Source organism: Chaetodon auriga, chromosome 15 (assembly GCF_051107435.1).
Source record: "Chaetodon auriga isolate fChaAug3 chromosome 15, fChaAug3.hap1, whole genome shotgun sequence".
In the NCBI taxonomy this organism is placed as follows: Eukaryota; Metazoa; Chordata; class Actinopteri; order Chaetodontiformes; family Chaetodontidae; genus Chaetodon; species Chaetodon auriga.
Genome location: NC_135088.1, coordinates 15862567 through 15877300, shown reverse-complemented (window position 1 = coordinate 15877300; position 14734 = coordinate 15862567). Strand labels below are relative to the sequence as shown.

The 14734-nt window shown below is 41.2% G+C and overlaps 2 protein-coding genes across 2 annotated transcripts; one reads left to right on the top strand and one right to left on the bottom strand.

Moving 5' to 3' along the window:
• Nucleotides 1–842: 842 nt before the first annotated feature.
• ppme1 (protein phosphatase methylesterase 1) lies at nucleotides 843–6346 on the bottom strand. Its single transcript, XM_076751299.1, has 14 exons — nucleotides 5992–6346; nucleotides 4902–4995; nucleotides 4561–4653; nucleotides 4286–4343; nucleotides 3474–3525; nucleotides 3152–3306; nucleotides 2891–2981; nucleotides 2642–2707; nucleotides 2420–2546; nucleotides 2197–2326; nucleotides 1948–1992; nucleotides 1748–1812; nucleotides 1470–1537; nucleotides 843–1272 (listed from the first exon to the last, which is right to left on the bottom strand). Exons 1-14 carry the CDS (start codon nucleotides 6075–6077, stop codon nucleotides 1269–1271), a joined length of 1134 nt encoding a protein of 377 aa, XP_076607414.1. The 5' UTR covers nucleotides 6078–6346; the 3' UTR covers nucleotides 843–1268.
• A 4140-nt stretch (nucleotides 6347–10486) lies between these two features.
• Nucleotides 10487–12970, top strand: LOC143332474 (dicarboxylate carrier UCP2-like). The gene is made up of 7 exons (XM_076749957.1): nucleotides 10487–10558; nucleotides 11227–11363; nucleotides 11488–11695; nucleotides 11775–11972; nucleotides 12080–12181; nucleotides 12288–12468; nucleotides 12561–12970. Exons 2-7 carry the CDS (start codon nucleotides 11235–11237, stop codon nucleotides 12673–12675), a joined length of 933 nt encoding a protein of 310 aa, XP_076606072.1. The 5' UTR covers nucleotides 10487–10558; nucleotides 11227–11234; the 3' UTR covers nucleotides 12676–12970.
• Nucleotides 12971–14734: the final 1764 nt, after the last annotated feature.

The following is a 14734-nucleotide window of genomic DNA, read 5'->3' as shown; positions in this document are numbered from 1 at the left end:
CGTTTCTCCTGTGCAGCTTTGGAATGAAGTCCTTCATACAGCTGGATGATGCCAATGTTTCAAAGCTGTGTATGAAGCTACAATTCTGTAAGACATGACATACAACAAAAACAAAAGATTTCTTTCTTCACATGTTGACATGAGAACTCAAAATGTAAAATGGGTGAGGGGGGGTCAGGCGCACAGCATCATTATTTACAGCTGAGGGGCGAACGTTAAAAGTTCAGTATAACATTGATTCATTTTATGAAGACAGTGATCTTTTTTTATTCAAAAGGAAATATTAATAATACAATTTTAATCTTTAAATATAATATGAATGAGATTAAAGCGGTAGATTAGATTACATTTAGATGAGATCTTCTTTTGTGACACAATCAAACTCTGGCAACACATGCAGGGCCTTCAAATCCACATTTTAATGGCAGTTTTTTTATTAAATTAGTGCAATGCCAAACTGAATTTAGAATTATGTTGAATTGTGAAAAGAAAAGTGTTTGTTTTATTCTAGATTAATAAATATTTACACCCCTAACATGAGTTATCTTATAGTGAGAGATCTTTTCCTTAAATCTGGCAGGTCTGAGCAGAACACAGGTTGCAGTCAGTGGATGTCAGCTGGCCGTCACCTTTTGCCTTAAAAGCTCTGTTGTCTCAACACATTACAACATTTCTGATGTCTGTTCTGATGTGATGTGGAGCTGCAGTGTGTGTTACAATCCCTCAGTGCTGCAACTGTGAATTGCAGCATAAGTAAGGGTATCAGTAGGCAACATTTAACTAGTGTTAATACTCTTTGATTTCACCGTGCATTTGTCACATGTTAAATAAACTGCCACATCAGCAATGATCATGAAGTCCTTTTAATACACATACCAAATATACAAGCATGGCTGACATTTTTTACAGCGCCCATCTTTAATCGTTGTTTGAATTCAAACATTACAAACACGTAAATAACAATGATGCAATCACTCAAAATAAAAGATTAAACAAGGACAGCATTATATTTCAGAGGTGAAAATAAAAAATACTGTAAAGGAAAAGTACAATCGAATCCCAGTGTTTTTAAATAAAAATAAGGCAAAGCTGAAAGGCAAAGTATCCGCATAACAAAAGCATAATAAGAATAATAATAATAATAATAATAATGATAACAATGCTTGTAATATCTTCCTTAATTTGCTGTTAAATTGTACGAGGATGTGGATGAATCTTGAAACATTTCTTCTATGGCTGCTGGCTATATGTAGACTGAAAACTGGAAATTAGCTGTGGAAAGATTATTACAAAAATCAGACAATGTGGATTCGGCATCTACAGCTCTGCTATTACAAACAGTGCCTTCATTTTTTAACATTTCAGTCTCCTACAATTCTACACAAACACAATAGAAAATCACGATGCCACATATAATCAGTTAACTATGTGAAATATAGTATGGTGTCTTCGCTTGGAAGTTCACTTACCACAGGTATCCTTCCTTAAACTCGGTGAATTTGTGCCGGACCATAAATGTTGCTAGAGCGTCTGCTACCTAGCAAAGGATGACAGAGGACACCGCTAAGAAAACGTCAGCAAACTGAATCTGGATCAGACAGGGACGACTGAACAAGCACACAAAGCCAGACGTGCAAACAGCATCAAGAAGTGACACCACAAACAAGGAGTTAAAGCTCCTCATGCATTAGGTTTGGCACATCCATACATATGGCCCACAGTGCACATTCAGGTAAACAGCCCTTACTTTTTCAGGTGCGTCCTCGTGGACAGCATGACCACACTGAGGGAGGACCTGCATCTGAAACTTTCCTGTGGACAAACAGTGAGTGAGGTCAGTGTATTCTGCCACATAAACAATCAAATGTCATTTGAATGTTCGATTCATTTCTTAAATCCCCTGTGAGGGGATGTACAACGCATAAAACCTAAATTTGAGCTCCTCACCTTGCATCTGTCCAATAGTGAGGTCTTTGTCAAGCCTGTCCACTCCTGTACAACGGATTAAGTCAGGGGTGAAATTGTGCAGTCACTGACATAATAGCCTGGAATAAATCTTGATTCATTTGTATTCATCCAAACTGGTGGAACGTGACCTGAAAATCCATCAAAAAGTGCCTACCCAGATCCTTTTTGTGCTATTAGAGCACCAAATAATCATGAAAGTCCACTGTGAGAAACAGAGCGAGAGCTAACCTGCGAGCAGAAGCAGTTTTGGTACAGGGCAGGTGAGGAAGAGCGCCGACAGGCCTCTGAACCAGCCCTCCCAGTATTTTTCTGTCTTTGACAGCTCCACTCGCCAGGTAAAGACGCTTTCCTTTTTTATCTGTGTTGAAGAAATCAAGCTGTTCAGGAACTTCAACCTCTCACAAACCAAACAACAGTACAACAGAAAGACAGACAGTGAGAGAGATGGAACCTCCTGATCATCTTCTTTCATCCGTTTCTTATTGGATTCTTCTTCTGCTTCTTCATCTTCTTCTTCCTCTATTATACCTTCACCAATGCTATTAGACACACCTGGACTGCTGGTGGATTCCTCACATCTGCGTATGTCAGAACAGAGCAATTTAACACGCAGCACATAAAACCTGTAAAATCACACAGGACTAAACGTACAGGTGAGAAACAGCTGACATACTTTTTCACCTGGCCTCCCATTGACACTCGTGCTGACTCCATGTTTCGGATCTGGCCGCTCTTCACACTGAAGGCAAAAGGAAAGGAGACGTTTCGGGCACTTAAATCCAAATTCTAAGAATTAATTGGCCATTAAAACTGGACAATCAAAATACGTCCTTTCCACGCTGAAGGTTGTCCAAAACATTCAACACACTTTCAACAAAGCTCCTACTGGTTTGAGTAAAGAATGTTTAATATTTGTGTTTACCTCCACTCGATAGCATTCTCCAGAGATTTAAACGTCTTTGGCCGACTTCTGAGGAAATTCTGCATACTGTTCAAAGCATCCATTGCTGTACCTGAATGCAAAATGATTTATTTATAAACCCAGTAATGTCAGAGAACGCTCCTCATTAATGTGACTTTACTTAATTTACTGCTAATTTAAAGAAGTAAAATCAACTGAGCATCCTGAACTGAAAAAATATCCATCTACGATGCTCCTGTGTAACAAAGTGGCAGCTCTCACCTTCTACAACATCAATGACACAGAGGCCAAGCAGGGAGGGTATATGATTGGCAGTGGCTGTGTGAACTGCAATGGCCCCACCCATGCTGTGTCCAATAATCATGATGGGAGGTGGGTTCTCTCCATAGAGTGCCTCTACCACTTTTCCAATATCCCTTTTGACAGAAAAAGCAAGGATAAGCTACTTAATGTGTCGGTGATTTTGAGTATACAGTCAGAAACGATTAACCTTTGGCTTTCCTGCAAGCCTGCAGAAATATTGCAGTTCAGTATGTGAATGTGCATGTGAGTCTGTCGTAAGTGCACACACACAGTATCTTACTTGGCCATTGTGTCTGCAGAGAGATCATCAGGATTTTTCACTCTGGTGTCACCTGCAGGTGATGAGACAGAAGCACATTTCACCATTTGCTCCATCTAAGCTCAATGACGTTGTAGGCCCTGTCCCCTGATCACACACCATGCCGGGAGCCTTAGCCTCTTAACACAGATGGAAAGGGATGTAACCAAGCGACTTTAGTATGGCAATTTCACTTTTCAATTTCAATAATTTGTGGTATTGGATCAGCAATTTGAACAGTAAAATTTGATAAAAGCCTTCTTATTTTCTACTGACAGCATAATCACTTAAGTGACCGCTGCTTCATTTCATCACAGTGTAACGTTGCAATATTAAACAAAAACTAAAACCTTTTACAGAGTGAAAGCAAACATATTTTTGAATCAGCTATCATAAATTTTCCCTTTTGATGACAGTACATTTAACCAGTGAATGAGACAGAATTCATAAGATTTCTATCCATGCATACATTTAAGCAAAGCCATATTCTAAGGGATTGATGATACAAGGCTGATTTTAGGAGACTGTGTAACACATTAATAAAAGACTGTGATAACTTGGTAATGCTTTCTGACTTATACACGTACTTGTGTAAAAGATATTACTACATGGGCTTGGAAACACTTCATAAAACTGCTGTTTAATTTATGTTGTCACAGCGACCCGACTTATTTGAAATCAGGGTAGTACAGCCAAACCAAACTGACTAATCTCCCTCAAGATCTCAATTTCCTAAATTATAAATAACATATATCTTGTTACTAATTTTGTATCTTGTGACAACCTATATTTACCATGAGCTCTAAGGTCCATAGCCACCACCCTGCAGTTGATCCTGCTGAATATGACGGCCTGCAAAGACACATACAGAAGCCATTTAAATCAAACATGGTAAAGCAAACATGGTGAAACGAAACAATAGCTTGATAAATATTCCACACTATGCTGGCATGCATTTTAATTATCAGAGTTTAGAGGTAGCAAAGTTTCCCTAAAAATGATTTGAACTGATCTGACAATGACCAAACAGCTCCCCCTTGTGGAGGATCTGAAACCAGCGTGAGCTCACAGTGAACACTGCCCAGGAGAGCGCAGAGTGGCCTCCTCCGTGGAGCAGCAGCAGCACAGGACCATGGGAACCACTGCAGTAGATTCTGAAAATGTTCGAGGCAGTCAAAGAAATACATCCCATAGCTGTGCAGGCGTTAAAAGGTACGCAGATGCTGCGCAAAAGACAATAAAGATTAACTGTATAAACTGATTACCTTCAAATGTTCTATGTTGAAATTAGGATAGCTAAATCTGACATGACCCTGTTAGATTGGAATGCTGTGGGTGACTGCCACACCAAAGTTTCAGTCGTTCATGCAGGAGTTTCTTCTTGCAAACAGAAGCAGAAATCAAGGATATATCTTTGCCATTTTCATTTTCCACCTCAACATCCTCCATGGTTTCAAAGTACTGACTCCAGGGCAGGGGGGAGAAATCTCTCTTCCGTCCAGGTCTGTATAAAAAACAAAAAGGCAAGCATAATGTGAAAATACCCCACACTGCAGCAGGATCATGAAAACACATCAAGCAAGACATCAACATCTTGTCATGCGTTTCCATGAGGACACACTGGCTCTCTGATGCTGGATTAAAGATAATGACAAGGCAAGAATATTCAAATGTGATGCCAGCAATTAATTATGAAATCCAAGGAAATATTAGTCACCGTCCACATGCACAAATTCATTCATTCATTTCATTCAGTATCATTCCTTCTCGAATTAAGTCTCTACCTCAGACTAAAAGCACCTATACAAGTACAAGCTGCTGGTTATTTACCTGCACAGAAACCAGAGACTGAGGAGCTCTTTAAGGTGATATTTTAGGGTTTGTCTACTGCTGTAGTTTCAGCTATTCTGATATGCTCAAGAGAGCTTGGATATGGTTTCCCCTCAAACCCCAACTACACAACACGGTCAAGGCATGTAATACATGGGTAGTGTTTAAACAACGACTATAAAGTGGTGATGTACGCAAGCAATGACAAGCCAGAAACGAGCCCTGAACACCACACAGGCTGTGGAAATGAAATGTTGATCCAAACCCTGCAGCTCATGACAACATCTGACCTGTTTACTCCTCAATCTGACACCAACATTAATATCTTCAGACACTTATGGTGTACCATGAATGCTCACTCTTACTCTGACATAACTGAGCTAATGTTAGTTAGCTCATGATCAATTAATACTGTCAGATTGAATTTAGTTTACTGAAAAATATATAATGTTTAAGTAATGTTCCGAAACTACGCCAATGTGAGTCAAACTGATAGCAACAGCAAGTTTAGCTAGCTAACGCGGCGACAACTGTCCTGTCCTTTAACAAACTGTAAAGGTGTGAGAGCAAAGGAGCTGAGAGCAACTGATGTGATGGAGGATATTGTAAAATATAACGCTGGGCAGCCAGCAGAGTTGACAGCATGCTATTAAGATGCTAGCTAACTCACCCCATTTTCATTTTGGAGCCGGACTGAAAACCACCAGCCATAGGAGGTCTGGAAGCTAACAGGTTTAAATGCAACTGTTTCTCCATGTTGTCGAAAGCTGGGTCGGTCTCTGTCGGGAACTGTTTAATACGACCTTCCCTCTCTTTCGCAGCATATGATTTTCCTCGACACCTGCAGCGACGCTAGCCAGGCATTGGATAAATTACAGCTAATGCTAGGTTACTACGTTTGTCTGACAAGCTAGCGGCTAGCACTTCTTCGCTGCTGCTGCTGTGATTATTTTGGGTTGGCTTCTTCTTCTTTGATTGTATTTCCTGGTAGGTTCGCATGCACTAAAGCATTACTGCCATCTACTGACTACAAAATCACCTACATCAGCGGTCACCAACCACTGGTACCGGTCGGTGGGCCGGGCCGCACAGAGAGACTGCACAAAAAATATTTTATCGATCATCAGAGTGTGACAGAAGTTTTATTTTGAAAATCAATGCATCCGCCTGTGCCTCTGCACACATGTCAAACACACACACACACACACACACACACACACACACACACACACACTAATAATAATATCAGTTACAGGAAGTCAGTGCAGAGCAGGTAAACTAGACTATTGTGCACTCGGCTCTTGGCTCTAGTTCATAGTTGAGCTGCCTAACCTACTGAAGACTGAGACAGATGGTTCCTGTTAGAGACAAATGCATCAATTTCCAGGTTATCACATTTAGAATTTACAGGCTTTTAAAAGAATTCCGTCTTTTAAATTTCACAATAACATGAAGTAATTGCCCTTTAAATTAAATTCCAACGTCCAGTACCACATTGAGTAGATTTCAGTTGGTTATGGGAATTTTCTTAACGATTTTGTCTGCTTAAGGACCTCAGTAATACCATGCCTACATGCCCTATCTTCTAAAATTCAAGCTTTCCAGGAAGAGAGATGTGAGAAAATACTAAGAAATAAAACTCACATAAAATCGGTTTAACATTCCTGCAGCTGAAGTTGATTTTTCTACAGATGCTTATGCTTCCACATTAATATGAAGAACCAGAAACAAAAGCACAAGAGCAACAGCACATTTTTGGCCAATGTCATATTCTCGAGTTTAGAAAATTCTAGAACACAAGGTGGCAGCAGTGCACGCTGTACACAAGTAACGATTCACAATTCACTTAAAGGGACACTCCACCTATTTTACACATGAAGTTCAACTTATCCATCATGGTCCCCACCAACAGTTGTACAGCGTCTTACTCTGGTGACATCATAGTGATGTCATCAGGGTTATCTCTTACGTCTAAAGGGCCTGTATCACAAACTATGTGTTGCTGAGTTTGGAAAATCAAGGGTCCAATGACAGACACTGTGGAGTTGCATTGCACTTTTAGAGCTCGACCCATAAACAGGGCAAAAACCCAGGATTTCTGGGCCTCTGCTGCATTAAGTTGGACCAGTTTTTGCAGCTTTATGGAATTGCACTCTACACCACTGGAGAACCCCTTAAAGACAGCTTGTCAGTGTGTGCGGAAAGGAAATATAAAGACACAGCAAAAGAGTGTTTGCTGCTGAGGACCTCTATATTCAGTGATATTAATAATTAATGATAATGATTAGGGAAAAAAATCTGCAGGTGTTAAGATGTGGTTATGATCACAAGGAAATGCAATTTTATGAATGCTTAAGTCACAACTGCAGTCCTGTAATCTGAGTCACTGTTGTAAAATGGGAAACATTTGAGTGACTTGAAAAGCAGTTACGTAAAAAGTTCAAGAGTATCGACAGCTGAACGTCTACAGTTGCAGGCTTGTTCATCTGATTGTGACTGGGACAGGAGAGGACAGGGAGATGTGAAGGTGAATAAGCATAGCTGAGCGCATACAGTTTTGCCTTAAGCACTGGGACAGAGATTAAGCGATAATTGGGAGGTGATAATCATCTTAATCAGTCAGCACAGAAACAATGCAGAGGCAGGGTGATGGTCAAAACTTTGTCAGCAAAATGTATAAACAGAAAAACAAAAGCTGTTGAAAGTGACATACTTTGTCGTCTTTTATGTTAACCTGTAGTGATTGTGTTGTGTTTCACAGTGTCATCCAAGCTCAGGCAAAGTCATCGTCCCTTTCAGCCTTAAATGTCCTCTTGATTGAACAATAGCCTCCAATACATACAGTACACATTAGAAAACAAATTGCTACTGGTGGAAAAGTTTTATGGACTATTAAAAGATCTTCATCTCATATCCATCCATTTGTTACAGAACCTTTTCTTCCCTAACATTTGAACAGATGGACTTTCCAGCTGTGACCAACACAGTGCACAAACAATGTACTCACATGTGGGACATGTGGCTTGTTCTTCATGGACCACATTGAGAAAGCAGACCATGTGTGTTCTCTGATGGTCTGCTGGACAGCATTTCATGGTGCTTCAGGGCACTTTGGTCAGATCAAATTAGGTGGTGACAAACATGCATGTAGACGTGTATATTATATTTATATATATGAAACTGATTTGGTGCTTAGTGAATGTTTAAAGAAATCAAATGAAGAGTCAACAGCAATTGAAAAGAGAATTAGTGTCCTCACCTTCATCCCTTATCTTATAATGTTAAAATGTGCAAATGGTTCTGTGACTGAAGAAGTGATGGGTCACACTTGTGTGCTCCACTAACCTTCATGTGACGCAGCGGCTGACTTTATTTATAGTGTAATGGTCTGTTTATAGCAGTGTAATGGAGATTAGCTGTTTCACAACCCTGATGCATGTTTCGTGGTATTACAAGTGCAGGAGAACACGGCGGTGACGGAAGTCTGCCTGCTCAATTTCATTTTCAGGGGCTGCCAGGGAGGTCAGTGCAGGCTGGTTAAAGCCAGACCAGTGAGATGTTTACGGGTCCCACTCTGTTTGTAAAGGTTATTCGGACAGAGTTCACAGGGACCTGTTTTTAGTGCAAGTCCGAGAAAGCAGGTGGTAAAAGCAGCTCCCCTCTTCTGCTGGGATTAAGGGTGAGCCATTACCCATCTTTGCCCTGTGAATTAGAAATAATCAAAGAAATCAAAATTCATGAATCCGACCTTTAAAATGCAGCTGAATACTATTAAAGTGGATAATTGCCATTAAGCTTTGTCGTTAATCAGGACTTTTCTTCAGCTTTGTTTACCAAAACACATTCAAAGGTTTTGATAAATGTGCCATATGGAACATGAAGTTACCTTTATTTGTATGTCTATACATTATTAAAGTACTGGGACATGCAGTGTAGAGACAAACAGATGAAACAACTATCTATGGGAAAAACACTGATGTGCATGTAGCAGTGTAAAGAATGAGCAGCACAGTTTGGGGAATAGAACCACATCCTGACACACGTAACAGCAGGAGGAACACTGTGTAGAGGGAACATTTTTGCATAGTCAGCCACTTGACTTGACATAAGCTTGCCGGGGCCCTGACATGGAGCTGCTATGGAAAGTCACATGTGCAGAGGCATTCAAGCACAGGACTCCGACACTCCTCTGACAAAGTGTCTCCTCCCCTCTCACACCCTTCCATTACGCATTCCCATTTCTGTGGGTGCTGCTAGTTTGCCTGGGTGGGTGCTAATGCCTTGAATGATTGCACACATATGCCATGTGCATCCACCCACCCTCGTTCATTGTATGGATTGGCTGAGAAGCACGGTGGTACCTTTAACTAGAATATATCGGAACTTTATTACTTGTTGGGAGGAGGGAAGAGGGAATTCCCCAAACTCCTGAGCTCTTTTTGCATTTTGTTGTGGGGCACCAACATTGAGGAAAGTTGTCTTTTGCCTTTTCTGCTTTATTATCATCGTGACAGCTGTGGAGAGACGGGGAAGACAGGGGAGGGAAAGAGGGGATGACATGCATGAAAGGGCCCGGGCTGAACTCAAGCCTGAGACGCTGTGTAAGGACTCAGCTTTGATACATGGCATACACTCTATCAGTTGAGCTGCAGCTGAGCCATATGTAGTGGAAATGTTGTCTACCACAGTACTCTTGTCAGCTAATCCAATGCCCTATGAAAACACTTAGGGAATCCAGACAGGCCTCCCTCTCCAATTGGCTGCATATAACAGCCAATAGAAACATGAGGTATGCTCCTTGAGCTCAGTGTGGTAACATGAGCCGGTATCCTCACATGTTAACGCTGAAACTTAATGTAAATGTGTGTGGATTTAAAACATGAAGTGAATTCAGAATGTTCACGAGTAAGTGTTACTCTGAAATTAGCTGTGAAACAACAGGAAATTCTTGAGTTCACACCAGGCACCCATGACGACACTGTTAGAAACAGATCAACAAGTGCTCAAATATCCAACTGTGTCTCGCACATTCTGGTAAACACGGGGTACACATAACAAATGTGTATTCCGTGTGAGTCTGCCCAACCGTCATGTGCAGAAGGTGCCTATAAATTCAAGGAGCTTCTTCAACAGTGAACTGAAAGCACACAACATGAGACGAGGACACTAAAGGACCTAACTGCCTTAAGGATTATACCTTCTGTCTCCTGTGCTGGATTATAACTTCTCTGGAAAAGGTATTTAGGTAGCTTTTACTTTTTTAAAAAAGCATGCACCTTCAAGAGTTCAGACTCAACCCATGTCAGTCTATGTTTAAGTAGTAGATAAAAAATATGAAATACTTATAAATGTTTCAATGTAGAAATTTTATTTCTGCTTTTGCATGATTGTCTTTTGCACCTCTGAACCGAAGCAGAATGCATCACACAGTTAGAATGAAAGTATGGATGAAATGCACGAAACCAACAACACAATTTTTGCTTGGGTCACAAATAAATGTAAATGGTTGTTTTTTTCAGTGGTGGTATGCTGGCTGGCTCACTTCTAACAGAGTTTATGGCTCAAGGCATTTCCACTACAGAGCTGCTTCCAAAGACTAGTGCACTTCTTGAGAAAACCTGAAGCTTTTTTATACCCTCTTTTACAGGTATGCATATGTTTAGCATGAGCATTTTACAAATTAGTGCACTCAGTATTACTGGTACAATCAGGATTTCACCACAGTTATTGTATGTGTGTAGATGTTGTAATCAGAGCAAATGAAAATAACATTTATATTGCGTGCGCGTGCCGGGCTTGCTAAGCTCAGTAATGATTTTCCTTGCATGTGGTTGGTGTGACATTCACAGATGTCCAGGGCAAATATCATTAAGGGCAAATTTTTCCACTTATGTCATCGACCCAGGTGCAGAAATGGTTGGCATGAAACCCAAAGAGCCAAAGGTGCCCTCTGCTGCAGTTAAGTTCTTTGGAGCAGGCACTGCAGCCTGCATAGCTGACCTCGTCACATTTCCACTGGACACAGCCAAAGTCAGGCTACAGGTGTGACGTACGATGCTTAAGGGGGCTTGGCTCATTCTAACTTTACCTTTTGTTCCAAATATGTGTAATCAATACTTTTTAAAATCTGCTGCTAACAGTCCTTGAATGTTCCCCTTTTGTGCAGATTCAGGGAGAGTCTCAGAAAGCTGAAGGGGGCAATGTCGTGAAGTATCGGGGTGTGTTTGGCACCATCACCACCATGGTGCGCACAGAGGGGCCCAGGAGTCTTTACAGTGGACTGGTGGCGGGACTGCAGAGGCAGATGAGCTTCGCCTCTGTCCGAATTGGTCTCTACGACTCCATGAAACAGTTCTACACTCGAGGCACTGACAGTGAGTATCACTGTGTTCTATGAATGAGGTTGCATCTCTCCCACTGCTTCATTGCGACTAAAACTTTCATGCTGCACAGGTGCTGGGATTGTCATTCGGCTCATGGCGGGCTGTACCACAGGAGCCATGGCTGTGGCTTTTGCACAACCCACAGATGTGGTGAAGGTGCGTTTCCAAGCCCAGGTACGACTGGCTGATGGTGGGAGGCGGTACAACAGCACTCTGGATGCCTACAAGACGATTGCCCGAGATGAAGGAGTACGGGGGCTTTGGAAAGGTACCGTTTTTACTTCAACTTTTTAAACAAATTGCCTTGTAATTATTACTTATCATTAAGAAATTCCCCTCCACTTGCAGTGAAGATCCCCCTCTCTTTTCTTTTAGGTTGTATGCCCAACATCACCCGCAATGCCATTGTAAACTGTGCAGAGCTGGTGACCTATGACATAATCAAAGAACTCATCCTGAAGTATGACCTAATGACAGGTGAGGTGGCAAAGCAAACTAATTTGAAAACTGCAGAGATCGGTCCAGTTTCTTTCTTTCACATCCAATTCCAAATCCAAATATCGCGGCTTCTGTTCCCCTGCAGACAACCTGCCGTGCCACTTCACCGCTGCCTTCGGCGCAGGCTTCTGCACAACAGTCGTGGCTTCTCCTGTGGATGTAGTTAAAACACGGTTCATGAATTCAGGGACTGGCCAGTACAACAGCGCTATCAACTGTGCTCTCACCATGCTGAGACACGAAGGACCCACAGCCTTCTATAAAGGGTAAACACATGCTTATGTAACAGTGAACCGCATAGCAGTGAAATAACCTGTCAGGGACACTCCTCAACTTGTCTTTCCTCTGTCCCCTTTAGGTTCATGCCTTCTTTCCTGCGACTGGGGTCCTGGAACATTGTAATGTTTGTGACGTATGAACAAATTAAAAGAGGCATGAGCAGGGCACAGCAGTACTGGGAGTCGCCGTTTTGACCTTGTCGTTTGTCAGGCTGTTTCTTCAGATGGGACTGCACAGACAAAGCGGTCTGAACGTTCACCACACCGGAGTGATGACCCGTGGCTGGAGAAAGAGGCCTGTGGGTGGCAGCTCATGGCAGGAAGCTGTAGCTCGTTGACTTCCTGAATGCACATGTACTCTGAGGGCATTGTTGCAATACCAGAAATGATTGAAGGATTCAAGTATAAATAGACATTATATGCACTAATGGTGAGCGCCTGCATTACAGAAATGCTTATTCAGGTGTAAAAGATGGATGTGAAAGGTTAACTCCAGAAGTTTGTATCCAGTCTTCGCATTTAAAACCTTGACCAGTTGACTGTTACATAGTTTTGAAGAATGATTGTTAATGTTTACAAGAATGAGCTGTGAGAAAATGTGAATAACGTTACAGTGCAATTTTATTTGTTATTTAGGGTAAGTTTCCATGAAAGCAATAGAGAGACTCACCAGTGACCATTTCTATGTTCCTTACGTAGTGTTCTATATTGTGGAGTGTTTACAATGTTTACCATTGTTGGTGCATGTGGTCAGTGGGTTCTAGGTTTATGTGCTACTTATTGTAAATAGCATGATTTATTGCTGGTCAATAAGTCATAAATATCATGTAATGCCAGAATAAAGCCAAAATGAATCAATTAAATGCCATTTTTTCTTGGTCTGTTGCTTAATTTTACTCAACCTTTGTTAGTTGTGTTGCAGCAGCCAGCCGAGGAATACAGTTTTAACAGTGAAATTAAATAGAAAAACAAAAACAGCAAAAAAAATTACAGGGTGACTGAAGTGGAGCGATGGGTTAATTTGCTTAATAAAAAAGTGGAATAAGAAAGTAAAGGGTTTCAGTGGGTCAGTAGTCAGTATTTAAGTTTCATTGTGGTAAAAAAAAAGTGTTGTACAGTATCTGAAACCTTTAGGCAAATGTCACAATTACTTAGGATTCACATATATTATATATATATATAATTTGATGATTAAGGATATCAGTTTGTCCCCAATGTGCCTGTATGAAATAAAGTTTCACAGTAAAAAAACTGCCATCAAATGATCAAATATTACATTTCTTCTCTGTGTGAGTGTAAATTCATATTTGATAAAGAATATCATTTTCTGACTTCTGACTGGGAAAAACAGTTGTCGGCAAACACGCCTGCCTCACATGCAGCATTGCATTTAGGCCTGGTACATCTGTGAAGGTTTCCAGGCAGTCTTATGTACTGACCTGACTTATGTCCTCTCATCATGACGCCTTCCTCTCAAATTCCGAATGAAAAACAAAAATCAGTGGCTGCTTAAGATTACAAAGGTATTTGTTCTGTCAGATCGGCTGATTGAAATTCACTCATCTGATCATTTCAGCAGACGTGGCCTGAATACAGACTTGTGAAGTGATACAACTTCTCAATAACTGAGAAAGAAATCAGGGTTCTTGCACTGAGCCTCTGAATAAATTATTTTGTTTAGAGGGCCTTCACTGGGCAGGGAAAGTGCTGCAGTTTCACACTTGTGGCGTTCCTATGTACGGAGGCACAGGGCCAACACACAACTACATGTACAACATGTACCCAAACATTCATTCATAACATTGCAATTTGCAATCCAATCTGCGAGTCATATCAAGCGCTACGACAACTTGTCTCCAACAAAAACAAGTTGTCCCGTATTACACACACTGCTTCCAAAATCAAATCTCAGCAACAGTACAGTCACTGGCATGGCGCTCACCATACAGTACCACATGACCCTGGATGCCCCTCCACAGCCCATTCTTCACTCTACTTCCATCTGGTCGCACACACACGACACTAAGATGGGAACAGGCACGTTTTATCCCTTCTGTCATTGTGGTGCCAATCTCAATAACAATGCATTCTGTATAAATCCATTTATGTTGTATGGAAATGTCTCCATGTTTGCAGTACATTTCTACATATACACATACATCCACCCACTTTTCTACAACTTCACCACGACAACTACAGTACTACAGTACAACTACTGTCATTAAACAAACAGTGCTGTGCTGTATTACACAAC